The 23,261-nt window shown below is 41.3% G+C and overlaps 1 protein-coding gene across 2 annotated transcripts in view; it reads left to right on the forward strand.

Annotated features, from left to right (window-relative positions):
• The first annotated feature begins 4,419 nt into the window (after positions 1-4,419).
• Positions 4,420-23,261, forward strand: part of bcar3 (BCAR3 adaptor protein, NSP family member) — a 77,848-nt gene continuing 59,006 nt past the window's right edge. Inside the window, exons 1-3 of one of the 2 annotated variants that reach the window (XM_077222752.1) lie at positions 4,420-5,124; positions 19,280-19,417; positions 22,877-22,991. In XM_077222752.1, the coding sequence (XP_077078867.1) occupies positions 19,286-19,417; positions 22,877-22,991 (247 nt within the window). In that variant the 5' untranslated portion in view covers positions 4,420-5,124; positions 19,280-19,285. Of the gene's footprint in view, positions 5,125-19,279; positions 19,436-22,876; positions 22,992-23,261 lie in introns of both variants that reach the window. The other variant, XM_077222751.1, reaches the window with a different exon arrangement.

Genomic DNA, 23,261 nt, shown 5'->3' on the forward strand with positions numbered 1-23,261 from the left:
TGAATCCCGCACACTAGAGGGTTTTTCTCTTTGCCTGGCAAGAGACGACATTGCCTGTGATGAGGACAAAGGTCTCAGGCTGGACACAACATTGAAGATGTGATGCTGAGGCAGAATGAATCTTTCACCGATTTTTATTTTTGCAGTTTCACAACTGTAACATGCTTTTCATTTAGCGGATTTTTTAAAACCTTTTTGGCTTTTGCAGTTTTACATTATGCAAGTGCTGAATATACAGACATTCAGTTATATTCAGTACAATACTATACTTGCAATGTGAGACAGCAATTTGGTGTCTGAAACCATAGTGGACGTTATTGAGTGCACTTATTTAATCCCACATTGCACTGCAATAACGAATGTACAACCGATGTACATTCAGCGGCTGTCCGAATTCGCCCACTCCTTTTCATTCACTCCTTCAAGTGAACAGTATTAGTGGACTAACATAGGGAATAGTGAATGAGGGTTTAGAGGGCGATTCTGGATACCGACATGGTTTTGAGAAAGTGGGTAATGGTTTCGAAAATGTGTTTTAGCATTCTGAAAAAAAAAAAAACTTCAGCAGGATTGATCCATTCAAATGACAAAATGTAAAAGAAAAAGTACACATGTTTTCATGGTGTGGTTAAATAAGAGGTAAACTTCCTTTTCTTTAATTATAAAATGTATTGCCCTTAGTCTTTCTCTGCTCAGACAATATTTTTTAAAACAGATGTATTGGAGCGCAGAAACACTTCATGCAAAACTATAATAAGCCAGCCAAAATGCCAATTTTAATCAGTGTCCTCTAAATTCATCTATCTGCAGTTTCAGCTGCTTTGCAAAGCTGACACTTTTCAACACCCAGAGTCTGGCCAGTGGAGAACCAAGCCATTCACTTTTGTCACAATACGAGCCGCCCTTTTGTTCAGCCATGCTCGGATGAATCAGTGACCTTATTGTGGCATTAATTCATCATCGGTGTAATTTATCATCTTTTGGCATCATTATATGCAGCTTAGTTTTCAATAATCTGTGCTTTGTCTCAAAGCAGGGTTGAACAGATCTGATCCAGCGAGAAGCAGGTGAGGGGTGAAATCATGAATTTTACACAAAATGCTCAGTGAAAAGACTACACCAACAAACAACAGGCGTCTTCTGCTGCACTCAGGGGGAGTGACACTGCCCTCCACTCTCATTGTTTATCTTTGTTTGGACGGCCAGTGACTGCATGTAAGGACAATTTTGATAGTTGTTTATCATTGTGACAGAAATGTGCCCCTGAAAAGATACTTTTCATGTTTTACAAACGCAAGTTACGCAACACACTGTTTATGTGATTATCATTAAGAAAGAAATTATCATAAATCTGTTGTTGGTCACATAATTATGAGTGTTTTGGAAACATCAATGTGATCATATTTCTCAAGATGATTAGATGATCACTGAAGGATTTTGTGTGATTTGGAGAATGTTTGGTTTGAGAAGGTATAAGTACTTTTTCCCATGGTGCCGTTTTCACTTTATAATGAAGTAACTTGTCAGGGCAGGACAGTCCAGAGGCAATGCGCTCTATCATCTGTTTGTCGACAGACAGTCCCACCCCAAAAACCCAAAGCCCCCTAGACACAATGAGCTATATCTGCAGTATATACAACTGTGCATGTGCATTGATAGTTTACACTTTCTAAGAAAATCTGTCCTGCTTTTTCTTATGAATTGTAAGTGACCCCAAAAATATTTGGGCACTTAAGACACAATGAAAATATCTTTACTTATCAAAACTGTGGCATTTATTTTAAAGAAATGTAGCACAAGCACACTACAAAAAATGACTAAATGAAGTTTATGAAGTTTCAAAGTATAAAAAAAATAGATTTAGGCCTGGTTTTACAGACAGAGCTTAGATTAAGCCAGAATAAGACCTATAGTTTAATTAGGACATTTATAACTTTTATAAACATGCCTTAGGCAAAAAATGGTTGCACTCTATTTTACAGCCCTGTTCTGCATGGACATACTATGTACTTATTATAGCAATTAAAATAATTGGGTTATATAGGTAGTAACCCTGAACCTACCCCTAAACCTAACCTGAAAGGGTTAGTTCACCCAAAAATGAAATCCTGTCATTAATTACTCATCCTCATGTCATTCCAAACCTGTAAGGCTTTTGTTCATCTTCGAAACACAAATGATATTTTTGATAAAATTCGAGAGCTTTCTGACCCCACACAGACTGCAACATAATCACCAATTTCAAGGTCCAGAAAGGTAGTTCAACCTTAATTTTATGAAGCAATGAGATACTTTTTGCGCGCAAAAAAACCCCATGTGAACAGCATCAGAAACTGACATTGAAGACAGGAAGAGAATAAAATGTTGAATAAAGTACTTATTTTTGACACAAAAAGTATTCTCATTGCTTCATAACATTAAGGTTGAACCACTGTAGTCACATGGACTTTTTAATGATGTCTTTACTACCTTTCTGGGCCTTGAAAGTGGCAATCACGTGTCAGTATGGGGGATCAGAAAGCTCTCGGGTTTCATCAAAAATATCTTAATTTGTGTTCCGAAGATGAACGGCATGAGGGTGAGTAATTAATGACAGAATTTAAATTTTTGGGTGAACTAACCCTTTAACTCATGTAGTTATTACCAGTATTTTCTTGGATAAGTATAGGCCTACTGTAAGTGCACATACTGTAAAATAAAGTGTAACTAAAAAAAACATTACTGGTTTGATTTCAGTTAAAACAGCTTTATGATTTCAATTAAGGTTAATAGTTAGCAGTATGTATAGTTTTAGAAAATGGTTTAGGGAAAGTGAAGTTTGTTCTGAGAGCTGTGTATTATTTGTTTGCAGATACTGCTTGATTTGATATTTTGTATCTAATCAAAGCAATACAATTATGCCAATTTTTAAATGTGATCATACTTTTAATAAAGTGTCCATACTTTTTGGCCAATATGAACAATATTGAGATCTTTAGGTAAATTAATTGTATGATAAAAATGATCTTTTCATATGCATTGATCATATACAAAAGGATGTAGTAGGTCTTTAAGTTGGTGTTATTATCGACCAAAGATGACAGAAGCTGAGCTCTGTGTGGGTGCAACTTTCTCTCAGCACAGTAAACAGCAAAAAGTAACCAAAACAATACCACGTTTGTTTTGCGCATCAGAGAGCCTATTGTGCGCCTGCTGGTGAGCTCTCCATCAGTTTCTCCTGGCACAATGAGCGAATGCACCCCCGGCCGCGCCTGTCCTGCCTTCTGATACAAGAGATGGGTATGTATGCCAGTCATGTCATCCGCTTGTTTCAGAATCAGCCTGGCAAGGCTGTATTTGTAAGACTAATGACAGCATGGCTGAGAGAAAAGCATGATTATGTTCACTCATGTAATCATTATGCCTCAATGCTCCTGTCTACCAGGGCAGGGCATCAAAAGGAAATGTGAGACGGCAAGCAAAAAGCTCTCATCTTCTCACACAGGGGAAGGTCATTAGACAGTGATAACAGGGCAAATCATCCCTTACATATTTTTTTTTTAGAAACTCATCTCAATCTCAAAGGACTGCATTATACATGCTTCACCATATTCATTAACAGAATGGTCAAACAAAACGGCATACAATTTCGACCACCAAAGAATTTGCACTCTTTCTTGCTATGTAATACAAATTAAATGTTTATTTTTTGTATATTTGCACATACTTTGTAAAACATTATGGAAACACTTCATTTTACAGTACAGTAGGCCTACTTACCGTGTACTTAACTAGAAAGTACTGGGTAATATAAGGTACGTACATGGGTTAAGGGTAGGTTTATGGGTAGGTTCAGGGTTAGTACCTAGTTATTACCCAGTTATTACCCAGTTATTGTAATTACTATAATAAGTACATAGTATGTACATGGGAAACAGGACTGTAAAATGAAGCGTTACCAACATTATTATGATTATGTTACCATTATTATTCATAATACATTTATACATTTAGGAATGTGGAACATTAATTTAATAAGCAATAGAATAAATTGCCTGGTAAAATATTAATAAATCAGTTCACCAGATAGTGAATATATTTAATAAGCAATATAATAAATTGAATTATGGAGTTCAATTAGACTATTTAAAATATTTGGGTTGTGCTAGCTTATAAGAAGTGTTCAGTAAGAATTGCAGGTTGAACTTTTTATCTTTTATTATAGCCTTGACATAGGCTCCATCATAAATGCAATTGCAAAACTATTCATCTTTAAATCTGAATTGGTCATCAGTCCATCAGCCGTGACTTAATATCCATGCATTAAATATTTATCTGTCTGGCAAGGCGCTTTATGATACAGGGGGAATGACAGCCTAAGGTCACATCTTCTGCAGAACAATTCAGAGCTGAATAAATGTTGGCCGACCGCCCAAAAGCAGACTCATATTTTAAGTGCTTCTGGTCCTAGTGTCCACGAGCTTATCATATAGGTTCTTAAATGTTATAGGACAATTTAACTACGCATGCCTACAACAAACATCAGTCATTTAAAAATGATTTTGAATAGTCTAGCAGTTAGCTACCCCCATTTCACAGCAGGAAATGTTACACCGTGCGAGAAAGGGAGAGAAAGTAGCCTCGGGGTCGTATCCAGTCCTTCTCCACAGCAATTCGCGCGCTCGCACAATTTAAAGATTAACGGTCAACTGTATTCCTACTCACTGACTCAAAACTGCTTTTCGATCATTCTACTGAATAATTGCTTATAGGTGTCATATTTAATGTATATATCAGAAAGCTCAAACATGGGACTGTTTCGGGCTCAAACAACCGCATGAAATCACTCACAAGTCACAACAATATTACACCGGGCGCATGGGGTGCAGAGTAGAGCTGTGTCGACGCAGCATCTCGGCGCGCATTCTAGTGAAAGCGCATTCACTTCAGGCGCGTAGTAAACGCATCCTTGCAGGATTTATCACCAGAGAGCATCATTCCTCTTTATCATTGCGGAGAGCAGCTACAACAGGGACAATTCATGCGGGACGAGTGTTTGACATCTGAGCGTCTACTCTATTGAGGGAGTTGGTTAATTTGGACTGTCTGGGAAGCATCTATTACTGAAGTAAAAACGCCTTCAAGGTGAGTTTTGCTTACTTTTTTTTTAATAGATAATATATGTGACCAACAGATTTTGTGTAGCCTGTAACCATTTATAAAGCCGTTTAGTATATGAGTAGCCTAGCTTACGTTTTTAAATGCAAACTTATGACATGCCATTTAACACGTTTTCATTTGAACTATCCATCATTATGTTTCTTATGTCTTGTAAGTTTTTCATTAGTGACTATTTATTCAGTTCAGTCACTAAAGGGCTAGTCACAATCCCCCTAAAAACTAGGCTTACTATTTAGCCTTTACTTGTCTTATTCGATGACTTGTCAGAATATCTATGTTATATAATCTTATTAAGCGTAAAAATGCATCTAATAATGATGTAGCTTACTATTAAAGTTGGAATATTTACCATTAACTAACGTTAAATAGCTTAACCTAACATACCTATTAGGCCCTAAAATTCTCAGGTATATTGAGAGAATATTCAGGTTCTTGAGTTAAAACACTCTTAACCTTGAGTCTTCTGAGTTCTGACACTGACAAAATGCCTCACAGGTTCAGTGACGTGCTTTGAAACTAAATCATCTGTCCACAGGAGTTGTCTGTCAATTAAGAGACTCTCTTAAAACTTTGTTGGATGAGTGCTTGCCCTCTATCAAAGGTCTAACATTAGATGCAAATTGCGTTTATGGCACGCTGCTTCAGCAAACTTCCATTAAAGAAATTGAAATATGTGTGTGCAACTTTATTGGAACCTAAAGTCCAAGTTATTTGGCTTCAGTACTCTTGACTCTTGCCCTAGAGACAAATGGAGGACAGAGAGAGCGAGAGAGAAAGAGTTTAAGAGCTCCTGATATTGTTTAGCTCTCAACCACACCACACACTACGTAGCATGCTGAGAGCTTTCTTATGTGGTCGTTCACATCCTGATAAATCCCACTGAAGGCATGCAGTGCATCTGGCATCTTAGTTTTTGCAGACAGTCTAGCAATGGTGTTTTCCATGCTTGAAAACAGGCTAGAACCCAGCATGCTCTGAAAAAGCATGGGCTTGTGGGATGCTGAACTCTTGACCACAGGGCAGCCAGTTGTGTGCAACTAAACAGAGATCATGTCTCTGAAATAAAAAAAAGACTGTTTATTTTAACTCATATGGTATGTGCTGTCTCTAATGTATGCATACATTAAACAGCACAATAAATCATTTGATTAATAATTTTTGATTAAAAGAGCTGATCGATAGGACATTCAAGTAATAAAACTCAGCAAAGAGTGTTTTTTGTTTAACTTAGAAGCAAAATGACTTCACGGCTTATTCATTTTTCATGCTTTAAATTCAATTTGAGATATTGATGGACCTGTGCCATTTAACTTTGAGCAAACAAATCAATACCCTGGTTTTAAATGGTCTGTGGGCACAAAGTGTTTGCTATTTCTATGAGTTTCCCACAACTGTCCCCAGAAAGTCTGTTTGAGGAGGAGACAGAACTCTGAATGAACTTTGGAGTTAGAAAGTTCCACTTGACCTCTGACCTAGTGTGCATTACATTTCTCAAGTTACACTGTGTGTTTCCAATCTCTGCAAGACAATCTACACAATACAATAAATCTATACAAGCAAGTATCTTAAAGGGATAGTTTACCCAAAAATTAAAATTCTGTCATCCTTTACTCATCCAATTTGTTCCAAACCTAAATTAATTTCTGTCTTCTGCTGAACACAAAAGAAGATAGTTTGAAGAATATGGGGAACCAAAATACTATGGAAGTCAATAGTATGGGGCCCATCAACTGTTTGGTTACCGACATTCTTCAAAATATCTTCTTTTGTGTTCAGCAGAAGAAAGAAATTCATACAGGTTCGGAACAAATTGAGGATGAGTAAAAGATGACAGAATTTCAATTTCTGGGTGAACTATCCCTTTTAAAGTATATCAAAAAGGAAAGTGATGTGCATTGAAATTGGATATTTTGCATTTCATAAAGCTGAACAGAGTTAAGGCCAGTTCACACCATACGATAACTATTGTGATAACTATATTAGCGTCCACACCAGTGGGCGATATCGTTCTGTTTATTCTAAGCGTGTTGCAGTATAGTCGTCTGCGGCTTTAAATGCTCGAGCTCTTGAAAAAGGATGGATTCAGATTGCTAAAAGTGATTCCAACAATGTTGTTTCTCTGTGCCTTTATCGTTATATTTGTGGTGTGGAGTGGACTCTGCTATACTTTTACATTTAGAAGGATTTTTAGAACTAAATCTTTATCGTTATAGGTATTATCCTTGGTGTGAACGGGCCTTTGTCAAAAGACAGTTTGCACTGACTTTACATCACAATTTTAAATGTTTAAATCAGAAGCATTATAAAAAGCATCATTAAATGCGATCCATACAGACTGCTATGAACAAGATTTCTCAACACCTTGAAGAAGATGTCACGATACAATTTACAAAAAGTGGAGAAGAGGACTCAAGTGCAGTAAAAGGATATTTATTAATAAATGAAAACAAAAACACAAAGCAAAAACCCACAAGGGGGAAAACATAATCAATGAAACATAAAACAGAACTGAACTAGAACGACAAACACTGACCAAGAACACGAAGACCATCACAAGGAACAGGGGTAACATAAGACAAAGATCCGACCAAGACAGCAAACAAGAAGAGACTTAAATAGGGAACAAATCAAGAGGGAACAGGTGGAAGAACTCAAACACTAATCAGGTAACGAGGGGGAGGGATCAAACAATGACAAGAGCACATGGCCCAACATAACAAAGACACCCATGTGCAATACGAGACAGGACAGACACGTGACATTACCCCCTCCCTACGGAGCGGCTACCAGACGCTCCATCAGGCGGGACGGGAGGGACAGACCAGGGCGGGACGGGAGGGACAGACCAGGGCGGGACGGGAGGGACAGACCAGGGCGGGACGGGAGGGACAGACCAGGGCGGGACGGGAGGGACAGACCAGGGCGGGACGGGAGGGACAGACCAGGGCGGGACGGGAGGGACAGACCAGGGCGGGACGGGAGGGACAGACCAGGGTGGGACAGACCAGGGCGGGACGGGAGGGACAGACCAGGACGGGACAGACCAGGGCGGGACGGGAGGGACAGACCAGGGCGGGACGGGAGGGACAGACCAGGGCGGGACAGGAGGAACAGACCGCTTACTCCTGGGAGGCCAGGGCGAAGCAGACAGTCCATCGGGCGGCCAGGGCGAAGCAGACAGTCCATCGGGCGGCCAGGGCGAAGCAGACAGTCCATCGGGCGGCCAGGGCGAAGCAGACAGTCCATCGGGCACCCAGGGCAAAGCAGACAGTCCATCGGGCGGCCAAGGCGAAGCAGACAGTCCATCGGGCGGCCAGGGCGAAGCAGACAGTCCATCGGGCGGCCAGGGCGAAGCAGAAGACCCATCGGGCGGCCAAGGCGAAGCAGACAGTCCATCGGGCACCCAGGGCGAAGCAGACAGTCCATCGGGCGGCCAAGGCGAAGCAGACAGTCCATCGGGCGACCAGGGCAAACCAGAAGACCCCTCGGGCGGCCAGGGCGGTGAAGACCCCTCGGGCGGCCAGGGCGGTGAAGACCCCTCGGGCGGCCAGGGCGGTGAAGACCCCTCGGGCGGCCAGGGCGGTGAAGACCCCTCGGGCGGCCAGGGCGGTGAAGATCCCTCGGGCGGCCAGGGCGGTGAAGATCCCTCGGGCGGCCAGGGCGGTGAAGACCCCTCGGGCGGCCAGGGCGGTGAAGACCCCTCGGGCGGCCAGGGCGGTGAATACCCCTCGGGCGGCCAGGGCGGTGAAGACCCCTCGGGCGGCCAGGGCGGTGAAGACCCCTCGGGCGGCCAGGGCGGTGAAGACCCCTCGGGCGGCCAGGGCGGTGAAGACCCCTCGGGCGGCCAGGCCGGTGAAGACCCCTCGGGCGGCCAGGCCGGTGAAGACCCCTCGGGCGGCCAGGGCGGTGAGAACCCTTCGGGCGGCCGTGGCGGTGAGAACCCTTCGGGCGGCCGTGGCGGTGAGAACCCTTCGGGCGGCCGTGGCGGTGAGAACCCTTCGGGCGGCCGTGGCGGTGAGAACCCTTCGGGCGGCCGTGGTGGTGACTCCGGCTCAGGAACCGCGGACACCGGCTCAGGAACAGCGGACACCGGCTCAGGAACAGCGGACACCGGCTCAGGAACAGCGGACACCGGCTCAGGAACAGCGGACACCGGCTCAGGAACAGCGGACACCGGCTCAGGAACAGCGGACACCGGCTCAGGAACAGCGGACACCGGCTCAGGAACAGCCACAAGAACTGAAACAGTTACAAGAACAGACACAAACACAGACACAAACACTGGGTCCGGAACCGACATGGGCTCCAGCTCTGAAACAGGCACTGGCTCTGCCTCCGGCTCAGGAACAGGCACTGGCTCTGCCTCCGGAAGAGGCACTGGCTCTGCCTCCGGCTCAGGAAGAGGCACTGGCTCTGCCTCCGGCTCAGGAAGAGGCACTGGCTCTGCCTCTGGGACAGGCACTGGCTCTGCCTCTGGGACAGGCACTGGCTCTGCCTCTGGGACAGGCACTGGTTCTGCCTCTGGGACAGGCACTGGCTCTGCCTCTGGGACCGGAACAGCAGGGACTGGCATCTCCAAGATCCGAGCCAGACGCTCCAGATAGTCCGTCACAACCTTGGCGGCCACGCCAAAGGGGATCTCTGGCTCTGTCCCAGACTGAACAGACGGAACGTGATCAGTCTCTCGCTGGGCAGACGGGACGTGAACAGACTCTCGCTGGGCAGACGGGACGTGATCAGTCTCTCGCTGGGCAGACGGGACGTGAACAGCCTCTCGCTGGGCAGACGGGACGTGAACGGTCTCTCGCTGGGCAGACGGGACGTGAACGGTCTCTCGCTGGGCAGACGGGACGTGAACGGACTCTCGCTGGGCAGACGGGACGTGAACAGTCTCTCGCTGGGCAGACGGGACGTGAACAGTCTCTCGCTGGGCAGACGGGACGTGAACAGTCTCTCGCTGGGCAGATGGGACGTGAACAGTCTCTCGCTGGGCAGACGGGACGTGAACAGACTCTTGCTGGGCAGACGGGGCGTGAACAGTCTCTCGCTGGGCAGACGGGACGTGAACAGTCTTTCGCTGGGCAGAAGGGCGTTTCCTCCTTCTCCGTCCATGACGGCGAGAAGTAGGTCCTGAGCTGTCCCTACAGATGGACGAAAATTGGGTTGACCCAAATGTGGCGATGGTGTAGTCCGGGCAATCCAAGTAATCGTCGTCCATATTATTATCATCAAAATTCACCCAGTTAAACTCCTCGTCCTCCATGCTGCTGAGTCCACAAGTGTTCGGATCTTTCTGTCACGATACAATTTACAAAAAGTGGAGAAGAGGACTCAAGTGCAGTAAAAGGATATTTATTAATAAATGAAAACAAAAACACAAAGCAAAAACCCACAAGGGGGAAAACATAATCAATGAAACATAAAACAGAACTGAACTAGAACGACAAACACTGACCAAGAACACGAAGACCATCACAAGGAACAGGGGTAACATAAGACAAAGATCCGACCAAGACAGCAAACAAGAAGAGACTTAAATAGGGAACAAATCAAGAGGGAACAGGTGGAAGAACTCAAACACTAATCAGGTAACGAGGGGGAGGGATCAAACAATGACAAGAGCACATGGCCCAACATAACAAAGACACCCATGTGCAATACGAGACAGGACAGACACGTGACAGAAGAAGCCTCTAGTCACTGTTTACTGTAACCCAAACAGCTGTAATGGCAAAAGTATCTGGCAGATTGTCTGTGAGGATGAGTCAAGCCTTGCCAGGGAATGTTATTAGCCTAACTGTGTCGTGAGCTCAGGACTTCAGGCATGGCCGGAATGCTGTGAATCAGGGAGACCATCCTCCTCCCCAGGCAGAACTATGAAATGGAGCATGTTGGGGAACACAGGGGCAGTACAGAGGAAAGAGGCATTAGATAAACAAAACTAATCTCATAAGGAAGTAATAAGAAACTTTTCATAGATACACTGTAAACATAGAGTTTGTTATTCATATTTTGTGGTCATTGTTGCTTGGTTTGCTTGATTTAAAACCCAATCATTAACATATTGACACAATATTTAGTTTGCATACTATTTTTTTTATCTTAAAATCAGTGTTCATCTTGCAGAAGTTCAAATACAAGCATCATTTGATCATGACTGTCTGATGTTTAAAAGAAATATGATTTTAATTGCATTAGAATGTATTTGAGGTGAGCTGCCTCATGGTAAACGCAGAGATTAGGAGGGTGGATGGGGAGAGAGTGGTGCCTGCCTCCTCTTAAACTCCCCACTATAGACGTTAACACAAGATAGAGAGGACTAGCAGGACAGGAACAATTTGTACAAAACATCTGCTCACACACTTCACTTGAACTGACAAAATGGCCACACTATCTTGACTGATTGCTAAAATGTTGTATCGTATCTCAACCCTGTGGAAAAGACCAGCATATGTAGTGTTTTGGATGAGGGTTTTCCTGCACGGGATGCTGACAGCTACATCAGGTTTTTTTAACTAGCAAGAGTTTCTTGGTCAAAGAGCTTCACACATGCAATCAGTCAAAATTCGGCAAAACATTCCTGCATTTTCATCTCAGAGGGTGTTCTAGTCTTGATCTGACACAGCATATATCATCTCACTTACACATTCATAAGTACACCCACATTTTCAAGTCATAGAGGTCACATATGTAACGATCTCAATCATCACACACATGCATGCACGTGCAATATACAACATAATAATAAATCAGTGCTCCGTGTGCTCTTGACTTGTGAGATCTCCCACATGTGTCGTTCTGGAATGCTTAACTCAGAAAAATGATGTCACTGATTCTGGGTTCACTCTCATCTCTTATCCTGAAATCTGACAGTTCAATGAAGACGTCCAATCAAATCATCTCATCTCATAAAGGACTGACATTCTTAATCAGTGCTATCAAGATAAAAATAGCTTAAATTGCTCAGTTCATCTCATTTACTGCACTTTTTAGCTCTTCTCTGTGGCATGTTTGTTGGCATTCTCACACCTGCAAGTGTAGTATTTAGACTGGCAAATTTTGCGCATTTGTGTACCTTACCAGAAAACGATGAGCATTTTTTTTAAAAAGGGCTTTTTACACTGCAGTCGACCCCAGGTTTTCGTCGTTCCAAACCTCATTTTTATCCCTGGGTAAAAGAATGTTTCACATTTGTAATTCAGACGTTTTTTCCGGGGATTATCAAACCCTGCTCCAGAGGTTATCACCGGTGTTAACCCCACATTGTGGTGCCAAAAGTTTTTGCAGTGTTAAACAATGTGGTGTTAGAACGTTACGATTAGATGTTTAGCAACTGACAATCAATCGTGTGCTTTGGGCAGTCTTGGAAACACTGCGAGTTGTATATAAACAGTTGTTCTAGCATTTGATAGGAAAAATGGCGACGGAAAACGTGAAAATTCGAGTGAAGAAGAGACCGTTTTATTCTTACCTTTATAATTTGAAAAAATCCATTCAGTTGGTCCAATCAGTGACACTGACACTGCAAATGTGCAAATAAGTACGTTAACCCAGGGTTTAGGAATGAAGCTACAGTGTGAAACGTCATTTTATGATAACCAGGGCCAGGAATAGTTAACCCTTGGTAAATTATGAGCGGTGTAAAATGTCAAGCAAGATATCCCAGGTTTAGTATAGACTATAAGTATATGTACACTTTACGGTTCTCAGATGTTAGTGGAACATGTCCTAAGTGATGGTTACTCTGCAAAGACACCTGTGTGAACTTGAGGGGAACTGACTTACATTTTTGTACAGTTTTCTTTTTTACAATCGCTAGGTCCAATTTTTTAATACCTGGGTCACTTTTTGCAAAACTCTTCACACAGCACAACAGCAGTCTATGTGAGCTAAATTGAGGATCACTTATAATTGCTTTGGCACAAAATGCAAACTGACTACATCTTTCAAATTACATGAATTGTTTTCTCACTCAGACACAACCACCGCAAAAAATCTATGTACCTACAGGCCAATTTTCACGTTTACATAGTATTTTTAAAACTGTTAAACTTAAAGCTCCAGACCGTAACTTTTTTGGGGTTAAAAATGATTCAAAATAAAAAAATGTAACAAGTACATAACCAGCCAGTGTTCAAAACTATCTGCTTGCCTTAGCTCGATTCAAAACGGTAAGCTTGTAATAATGTTTTTAATTCCAGTGGTACTGGTGGATTTCCGCAGGAAATTCGAGCATGTCTTTGCGTCATTACTTCACATCTGTCCACATAAAGAAGGTGTCCCGGCTAGTAGGCTACATTGCGTGTGAGGATGTTGGAGGTGGAGATTTATAGCCTTTTCTCACAGCACTTGATATAATTAGCTAATCTTATTAATTTGATGGTGGATCCAGAAAGGTTCAAACGACAATCACCAGTGACAACTGAAGATTCACCCGTTGTAAAATGCAAAAGACTTCGAACTTCAGAGTGGCAACAGAAAAAAGAGACTGCAACCGGGCCCATGCGAAAACAAGGATAAATATCGGAAGGGCATTAAATGTAGTCACGCAATGCTGATGTTGTTAACATTAACAATTTGAGAACAAAGTAAAAAAAATTCGGTTTGACGTGAAATGATAAGCTATCGTTAGATTTAATCAACGCGATTTACTGCAATGCTTTTTTTCCCTTAGTTGGTCAGAACAAAAGTGGATGTTACTTACTTGTTCAGATGACATTTTCCGGTGAAAATTCGTATTTGGTCATACTTCCAAAAAGTAGAATCTGTGATTCCGAATGACAGTATCCACATCCGCCGCGGTGACTGACAGCTGCACATTCTCCTAAAAACATTGGATTCATCCACGCTGTGCCGTGCCACTGAGGCACAAACCACGTAAAGTTGATAAGTCCACGAATAACTGCAATTGCAGATTTCGAACAGAGATGGCGACAAAGAGGAAAAACTACAGACTGCAGATTTAAGTTTACAGTAAAACCTAACATAATAAGAAACTGAATAAGCCAGCAATTTTGTACATTTCTACAGCAATACCATATTGAAATAAATTATCAATCTAAAAAATTAAATGCTATCCAAACAGTTAGATGTAGCTGAACACCTTCACAGATGTTAGTCTTTCAATGTCATTACCATCTATATAAAAGGGGGAAAACTTATAATTTTGTACTGTAATGTAAACATGTTCTATAACAAATACTGCAGTGAATTCTAAATGGCAGAGAGTGCCATTCTTGTTTTACAAAGAAATAAAAAAAAAAGAAATCAATGTGTAATGCTTTTAGAACATGAGAGAAAAAAGCATGTTTGTTGGTTGGCAACCTTATAGTGTTCTGGAAGAATGAGTTGATTTGAGACATGAATGAAGTGTTTTGGTAGTACTAGTGCATTTTGTGCTGTGCCAAGCTGAGAGTTGGTTATGAGAACTGTGTAAAGAGTTTTGAGAAAATTACCAAAGTATTGAGAAATGTGCCCTTAGTACATTCACTATGGGACCACTCAAAAACAGTTTCTGGGCCCCTTAAAGGAGAACTCCGGGCAATTTTTAAGTTAATCTTGATCGTTAGACCTTTGTGAGTACTGACTATAGAAGAAAAAAAACGAACCGGATTGGTGCTTGCTACTCGGAGCTGCGAACGCGAATGCCCAGAGCTCCCACCCAGCTAAAACGGCAGCTATGGGGGCATGGACATAAAGAGCGTTTTTGAGCCTCTTTAACAGACACAAAATGCAATTAAAATGTCTGTCCAACATGAACAGGGACCCTACATGTGAACAAGATACATTTAGAAACTTAGCCATTGTTTCAACTCACCTAAATAGACAGCAAGCTGTAGTCTCGCGCTGCAGTCCCGTGCTGTAGCCCGAAAAGGTAAACAACGTCCAGGTGGGAGCAGCGTTGATCATGTGCGACGAGTTAAGATCAGAGTTGCTTACAAGTGAAGAAGAAATGGTACGTGTTTGTGCCTTTCCGAATTGTGGCAACAGAATGCGAAAATATAAGACCTTAAATTTTCATCGTCTTCCTATTCATGACCTCGAGATTCTGCAGTTGTGGCTAGTTGTACTTCAACTTGATGTGCAAACTCCCGTAGTACTACGCGCTAAAGATTACCGCATTTGCAGCGAATACAATTACAATACAATTACAATTCAAGTCGAAGAAGCTAGTGAAATAATTAAAGCTTTGTAAATAAGACTACAAAAACATTCATGCACATATCTCTCCTCATGCCGTGTGTGCCCAAATGGAAGGATAAATAAAGTTTACATTTCCTCCACAGTGGTTGCACCCGTCTTCGTACATGGAATGGCATTTTTCTTCAAACGGCCCCGCTGTGTTGAGTGTGTGTAGTCATCCTTGTCAAAGTGTTCGCTGCAAATGCGGTAATTTTAGCGCGTAGTACTTCTACGGGAGTTTGCACAAGTTGAAGTACAACTAGCCACAACTGCAGAATCTCGAGGTCATGAATAGGAAGACGATGAAAATTTAAGCTCTTATATTTTCGCATTCTGTTGCCACAATTCGGAAAGGCACAAACACGTACCATTTCTTCTTCACTTGTAAGCAACTCTGATCTTAACTCGTCGCACATGATCAACGCTCCTCCCACCTGGACATTGCCTTTTCCTGCTACAGCACGGGACTGCAGCGCGAGACTACAGCTTGCCGTCTAAAAGACTATTTAGGTGAGTTGAAACAATGGCTAAGTTGCTAAACGTATCTTGTTCACATGTAGGGTCCCTGTTCATGTTGGACAGACATTTTAATTGCATTTTGTGTCTGTTAAGAGGCTCAAAAACGCTCTTTATGTCCATGCCCCCATAGCTGCCGTTTTAGCTGGGTGGGAGCTCTGGGCATTCGCGGTCGCAGCTCCGCGTAGCAAGCACCAATCCGGTTCGTTTTTTTTTTCTATAGTCAGTACTCACAAAGGTCTAACGATCAAGATTAACTTAAAACTCCTTTAAGAATATGTGCATATCGTAGAACATGTCTATATATTCTGCCTATACACTATAAAGATCTGCACTACTTTAGTCTTGTCACATGTCTAAAAACGGAAATCAATATTAAAGAAAATTCAGGTAAACAAAATAAACAAAAAATAAATAAATAATAATTTTATCAGAAGTAAATTAAGAATTAATGGTCAAAGTCATTGGAGTGCAAAGGAGCCAGGCAGTCTGTTGTTTCTTTCCCTCCAAAACCATGAATCTGCAACCACAACAGAGGAAACAGGAAGGGGGCTTCTGTATCCCAAACAGGATGTTCAAAGCAACACAGTGTGTGACTTCACGTGTCTTCAGCCCACAGAGTGCAGTAATTAGTTCCTGTCGCATGCTTTCTAATCATCAGAGCTTTTTTTTCCCACCCATAATGTACAGTATATAGACCTCGCAGTAATAGTGAATGCTATAGCATATTTCATTTCAGTCTAAAACATGCAGTAACGCTTGAAGAAGTGGAGGAACAATATGTTGAATATGATGAACATGATCTTGTTCAGCACTCTATCAATGGTTAAGATACACAATCATATATGACATTGATATGTGGGTGCATGTGCACACTAAACCCTAAATGTGATCAAGCCATGTCAGGATGCAATGTGGCTTTTAAAGAGATTGGATCATGCAGATGCTTGAGCCCACTGAATGAATAACAGCCAGACAACTGTGCTTCATCATCAGCATCCACCTTCAACTTCATCACTTGAAGCAATAATATATATGCTTTTAATAGTATATATACTTTTAGTAGCTTTTAGTCTGTTTACGGAATTAATTGAATATACAAATGCATACAAATTGGCATATGCACTGGACTTGAAAAGTAAACAACAAACTATGTGTATTGGACCTAATGGCATGAATATAATTTAAACTGTGAAGCTAATAGCTTGAATATCATTTAAACCGAATCAACTAATAGTCGATTAAAGAGGCACTTGATTAGATTAAAGGCACTTGTTGATTTAAGTGCTGCAAGGGTGGTCAGCCCAAACAACCTGTCCTCTGATGTGTGAGCCCCACCATACATCTCTCCATGTGGCCACAGGGGCATTGACATTCACGACAGGAACAAACGTCCCGGCAATTGTGTAAGCTACTCCTCTGATTGCTTCACCCCAGGGATGGGCTATACACTGACTGTGAGCACAGCTGGGCCTGCAACCCATATTGAATTAACTGCAACATTTTTTGCTGTATTGCCTCAGCAGTTTTATGAGCCATGTTCCACCACTTCCACAGCTGCTTTTATTGCCGATTGTGTGAGAGTGGATGGGAGTTGACTGCTGTGAAAACAGGGACGTCAGGATCTTCCTGACTGGTGCATGTCTGCATTTGCAAAATGAAATACTGCAGGGCTCATAAAAATGAGATCAAGTTCAAGGGGTAGATGACGAGTTAAGAAACTGAAACGTGATTTAATGAAATATTTTCTTTCCACTCCAACCCCTGTTTTAATTTGGTGTCAAATTGTAGGCGCAGTAATTTAGGTCTCATCAGTGTAGGGCAAACCATACAAAAAATGCTGCTTGCTAAAGAAAACATAACTATTTTTATTCCTCATACTTAAGTAATAATTCCAACAGTTAGTTCTGGTTCACTTGGTGGACATTTTTCAGTGACTACAAGTTACATTGATACAACAGTAGGCGGCGACCAATGTCTTTATGAGTGAGCCACTGAATCATTTATTCAACGAATTTGTTCAATCACACCGAGTCATTCAGGGACGAGACAAGTTAATGAGTCATTGAATCATTCTCTCTTTGTGACACTGATTCATTCAGGAACACCACCACTGTATGTAGCTCAGAGACGTGCAGGGATTAAATCTTTGAAAATATTTTCGTTGTTGGAGCAAAAACAGATAAAGTAACCTAATAAAATGTGTCTAAAATGTAAGTTACTGATTATTTACCTTTTGTTTATTGAACTGCTGTATAAAAGCAATATCACATGCTATCATTCGATTGGTCTGAATCTACATCCCTGTCATGATGAAACACTAAATAAAGCATGAGATGATGTTTAGGGCATGATTAGTTATGATTTGTGAAGTGGATTATTTTGTTGGCAGGAGTAACCCTTGACAAAGCAGTTCTCTCAGGCAAGGTGACAGGGTCTTCTTCTCTCAAGTGGAGCCCACACAGTCTATAAATACACACACACTCACTCTCTCTCTCTCTCTCTCTCTCTCTCTCTCTCTCTCGCACGCACGCACGCACACACACACACTAATAACTGTAATGGTCTTCTCTCTGGATGTTTTTTTAAATTATAGGACATATCTTGCCAAGATATAAAAAAAAAACGCTGCTGCCTCACCCAGCCTTTTTAATTAATTCAATTCCTCTGCATTTTTGTGTTGGAATCCAAATCTAAAGAGGACATACATCTTTCTGACCTGTGAATAACTGCCCCCACACAGAATGTCTTATGGAAGATAAACTTCCAGGGATTTGTCCGATCATACTTTGAAGGGAAGGGAGTAAAAATGCTGCCCTCTCATTAATTAGCTATTAAACTGAGGGAAGCTGGATTGTATAGTACGCCAACACCATAAACCCATAGTGGTGTTTAACAGTCAGTTTGAGGGTGGATTTCCAGAATCATGCACACACGCATCCAAACATGTACATACAGTATGCATTTATGCACATGTGCTCCACCCATCACACATGCACACACCCATGCACGACAGGGCACCGTGAATCACTTCTTAATCATAATGAAACTGTTCAAACCGCTTATTAGATTTCTTAGGAGTGCACCTCAAGTACCATGTGCTTGCATTTTGCGGACCCCCAGGGCTCACAGAGAAAGTATCATGTGCAGACAGAATGTTGCAACCTCTGGATTGTGGGCTAATGTTTTTTTTAGCTTCTATGAAAGCAGATGATTCTGTACAGTTTGCTTTATTTGTGTCTGAAGGCAAGGCTCATAAATGACTCAAATGTCATGTGTCAACACAACAGTTAAATAACTCATGCCATGAATAGTTCATCATGAAAAAAGTTGAAATCTATCTATCCGTCTAGATTTTTTCATTTAAATAATCTCAAATAATCACTTTATTAACGCAAATAATGCTTTGCTTTTCTCCTAGCCTTCCATGCGGAGAATTTTTGAGGCAACACTTGGATACATTTCTATCATGAAGCACATGTCCATCTCGAAATGGCTAAGTCAACTGGGCTTACCTCAGTACTGCACGCTATTCGATGAAGAATATGATGGAGTGGAGGTAAAGTCAGCACACACTGTGAGTTTAGACACACACACACACACACACACACACACGCGTGCGCCCTCACACACAGTGCTGCATACCACATACAGCATTTAAACTACCATGCAATTATTCAAACAGTCATTTGAAATTCCATGACTGTCTGTGATTCTGTCTTAATTTATAACCATAAACAACTGATGGAGCTGTTCAAAGTGAGCTTTGAAAACCAGTAAACATTACAGAAAAGTGAAATCTAAACTTTGTGTTTAATCTCGGGAAAGCATGCTGAGATTCCTTTCACAGCATCTTACTGAATGTAAACCAGCTGATCTGACATCTGTATTTTCAGCCATTTTTTTCTTGGCAGCACATTCCAACTGGAATGTAAGTTCGTCCAGGAACAGCAGCAAATTGGAGATTCTGAAAGCATTTTTGTGGTTTACAGATGCCAGTATGCACGCTTGACTCTGATCATAGCGCTACACTTCAGCTACTGCCAACAAAAGAGTTTAATTACACGAATAATCCTAAACTTTAAACTTCACTCTACATTTACACAGAAATATTTAACATGGGTTATACAATTAACTGTGCCCATTTGACCGTGTCTCAAGGAGTTTGTTTGATGTCTAAATACTCAGAAGGAGAGAGCGAAATAAATATGGTTAATGTCTAGCAAAGCATAATACTCCTAAATTGTACATCCAATCATTTTAGATATTTTTTTGTGCTTCCATTTACATTAGGGCTGTCCAATGCTGCTCCTTGAGAACCACCTTCCTGTAAAGTTTAGCTCCACCTATAATTAAACAACCTGCACCTGATAATCTAATCATCAAAACATTTTCCACGTGCATTCTAGTCATAACCATTATAGTTGTATGTAATGGAAAACTACCTGTCTACCACTACCTGTTTTGTCGCACACAAGTTGAGTCCCAGGTGGCTCCTTTTCAGTGCCCTATAAAGAAGTCCAGTTACTCTGAAATAATTTATTGTACACACCATAAAAAACATTTGTAAAAGCAGTATAAGTCACTGTCTTCCACACAATTATCCACTTTACAATTTAACCAGGTCCCCATCCTTTGAAAGAGAGAAAAAAACTAGGAAAAGAGACACTCAACTGCCAAGAATGAAATGAACATGGCAATCAGAAACAACAGTAGTGTTGACACTGAGATGACCAAATGTCCATTATAGGCTTACTGATTACACTGTGTAATGCACATTAATGCTGAATCGTATTTCACTGATTACATCTAATGGAGTGCAGGGTAAAGTCTGCATGAAAAACAGAACCAATAAAACTGCTATTACGTATCCATTACCACTTAAACTGGTGATGAACGAGATGTTTTCTCTTTATTTTATAACTGATTTGAGTGACTAATATCTTTGACCCACACACATACAAAATAATCAGCGATTGAAATCTACAGCTGCCCACAAATATACTATGGTACCATGATAGTACCAGGTAAATTACAGTATCATGGTGCATGAATACTGTAATTGTAAAGTAGAATCTATTGCAAAAAATCAACAGGAATCATAGTATAACAGCATGCTCCACCAAATATAAATACCATTGTGTTTGTGTGTGAGTAGAAAAAATGCCCCCCCCCCCCAAAAAAAACATTTTAAACTCTTAAGTCTTCATGAACTTGCCTTTATCTTAAAATTACACTGATTGCACTTTTGGATCTATGTTCCCTTTCTGCTTCATTAAATTCAATTTAGAATTTCAATTCTGCTTCCTGTTTGCTATACCTTACTTCAAATCCAAGAATTTGATTAGAATTATAAAGCATTCTCAGTTCAATTCTGCAACCCTGCTTTCAGTGCCACCACCACCATCATCATCAAAGTACCATAGTTTTGTCATCTGATACCATCACTGTACCATATAACCTTTTTTTTTCTTCTGAATTAAAAAAAAGGATATATGGGCACACATACACACAAACGCTTAAAGCAGCCACCTCCTAGGACACTGGAGTAAGATTAACAAACCTACTGATAAAACAACAAAGTAGCACATCTCTTATATCTACCAGCCCACTCAAAGTGAGGTGTCTGAATAGCTGCCCAGTGACATGTTTTTGAAGTTTCAGCATGAGAGATTGATATGAGACCACACACTGTAAATTAAGAGTTTGAGGGAGCAGAGACTTTGTCATGGCTTGTTAGATTCATCTGTGGGTTGAAGGAAGTTGAACAATAGGCCCTTACCAGCATATGTTATCCCCTCTTTTTCCATCTCTTTGACACCCCCCCCCCCCTCTCTCTCTCTCTCCCGCACTGTCTTTCACTGACTCTCTTTGTGTCTATCATTCTGTCCGTCCCTGTCCACCACCCTTTCTCTTTCCCCAAGCTAGCCTGTAAAAACAGAGACATGGTAGTGGGAAAGAGTGCTTGCTGATGTATGGGATTCTGAATGCATTGGATGAGGCAGATGAGATAAGACATACAAAGAGAGCAATGCAGCATGCATCTGTTTCTCCAGTGTTAGATCAACACGACTTCACCTCGCTGCACCAACTCAGTACAAAAGATTTCACACTGAACCTTCGAGTCATGCTTAACGAATGACTTGGTAAAGGTGGTTGGAATAAGAATGAATAGCACTTAGATTACCAGGACATGTTATAAAAAGTAGATTTTGCTTTATATTATATATTTTTACTCTTTTATCTCGATAAAAAAAAACCTATAAATTAAAACCAGTCATTTTGAATGCTATAAGAAAAATGTGGGCATCACAACATTAGGATTTACAGTATGAAAGTGAATACTAATTTTGAGATCAGCAGAAAATAACATGTAAAATAACATTATGGTGTAGTTAAATAATTTTAAGTGTGCATTAGATGGGAGAAATGAACATGTACAATTAAATATGCAATCCACAGAAATGGCTAACATCTAAACAAATAGCTAACAAACAAACACATTAAAATCTTGCATACTATTTCAAACAGATAATATTAAAATTGGGATGCAGCCACAAAAAACTGAGTGAAGTAATTTTAGTTGTATTGACAAACTATGGGCAGTCCCAAATAACCCAATATGTTGTGGCAGTACATGTTTATTACTGTTTATTTAGGAAGGAATGCTTTGGCATGTGCGCTGTAAATGCTAAACAGCAGAAAATAGCACATGACCCTTTTATTAAACGGCTCTTGTTTTGTCCTGCCGGGAACAATGAAAGCAGAGATGCTGTCTAAAACATAGCCGTGTGTTTTTGTTGTGTCAAAAGCAGAAGGAATGTTATGTTGTGAAAGCAACACAAGGCCGGAATCTGAGGAGTGGTGAGGCATGGGGCCTTAATGACACACTGTTAGCTTAAACCGTTCACTTTTCTGATGTTTGCGTGTGTGAATGATAGATAGCAATTGGTTCTAGCCCTAGTTATTCTCACCACACATTAAATCACTTCATCTCCGTGTTTCTGTCTCTCTTTAGGACTTGTTGCACCTCACAGAGATGGATCTCTTGGGTTTGGGGGTCCAAAGTCGTCTCCATCGCATCCACATTCTCTCTAGCATCCAAGTGCTGCAAGAGCGTGAAGCAAAAAGAGGTTAAGTCCTTCTTATTCTCACATGGGGCCTCATTTGTAAAATGTTTGTACACACAGATTTGAACTTCCACACCAACGTTGATATGTATAAAAATGGTCTTTGACATGGAAAAGTGCTTAGCACCACATCAGGGTCTAAGCAGAAGTACACACTTTTCCTTGTGGCAAAGAGTCAGAGTACTGCAGTGCAGGCATTTGGAAATCCAAGGAATTCTTGCCTCTCGACATTTTCTAGTAAAAGATTGGAGATTCTGGTGCTCTTTTATATGT

Source organism: Siphateles boraxobius, unplaced genomic scaffold (genome assembly GCF_051911475.1).
Source record: "Siphateles boraxobius isolate OS27281-9 unplaced genomic scaffold, OSU_SipBor_1 9, whole genome shotgun sequence".
NCBI lineage: Eukaryota > Metazoa > Chordata > Actinopteri > Cypriniformes > Leuciscidae > Siphateles > Siphateles boraxobius.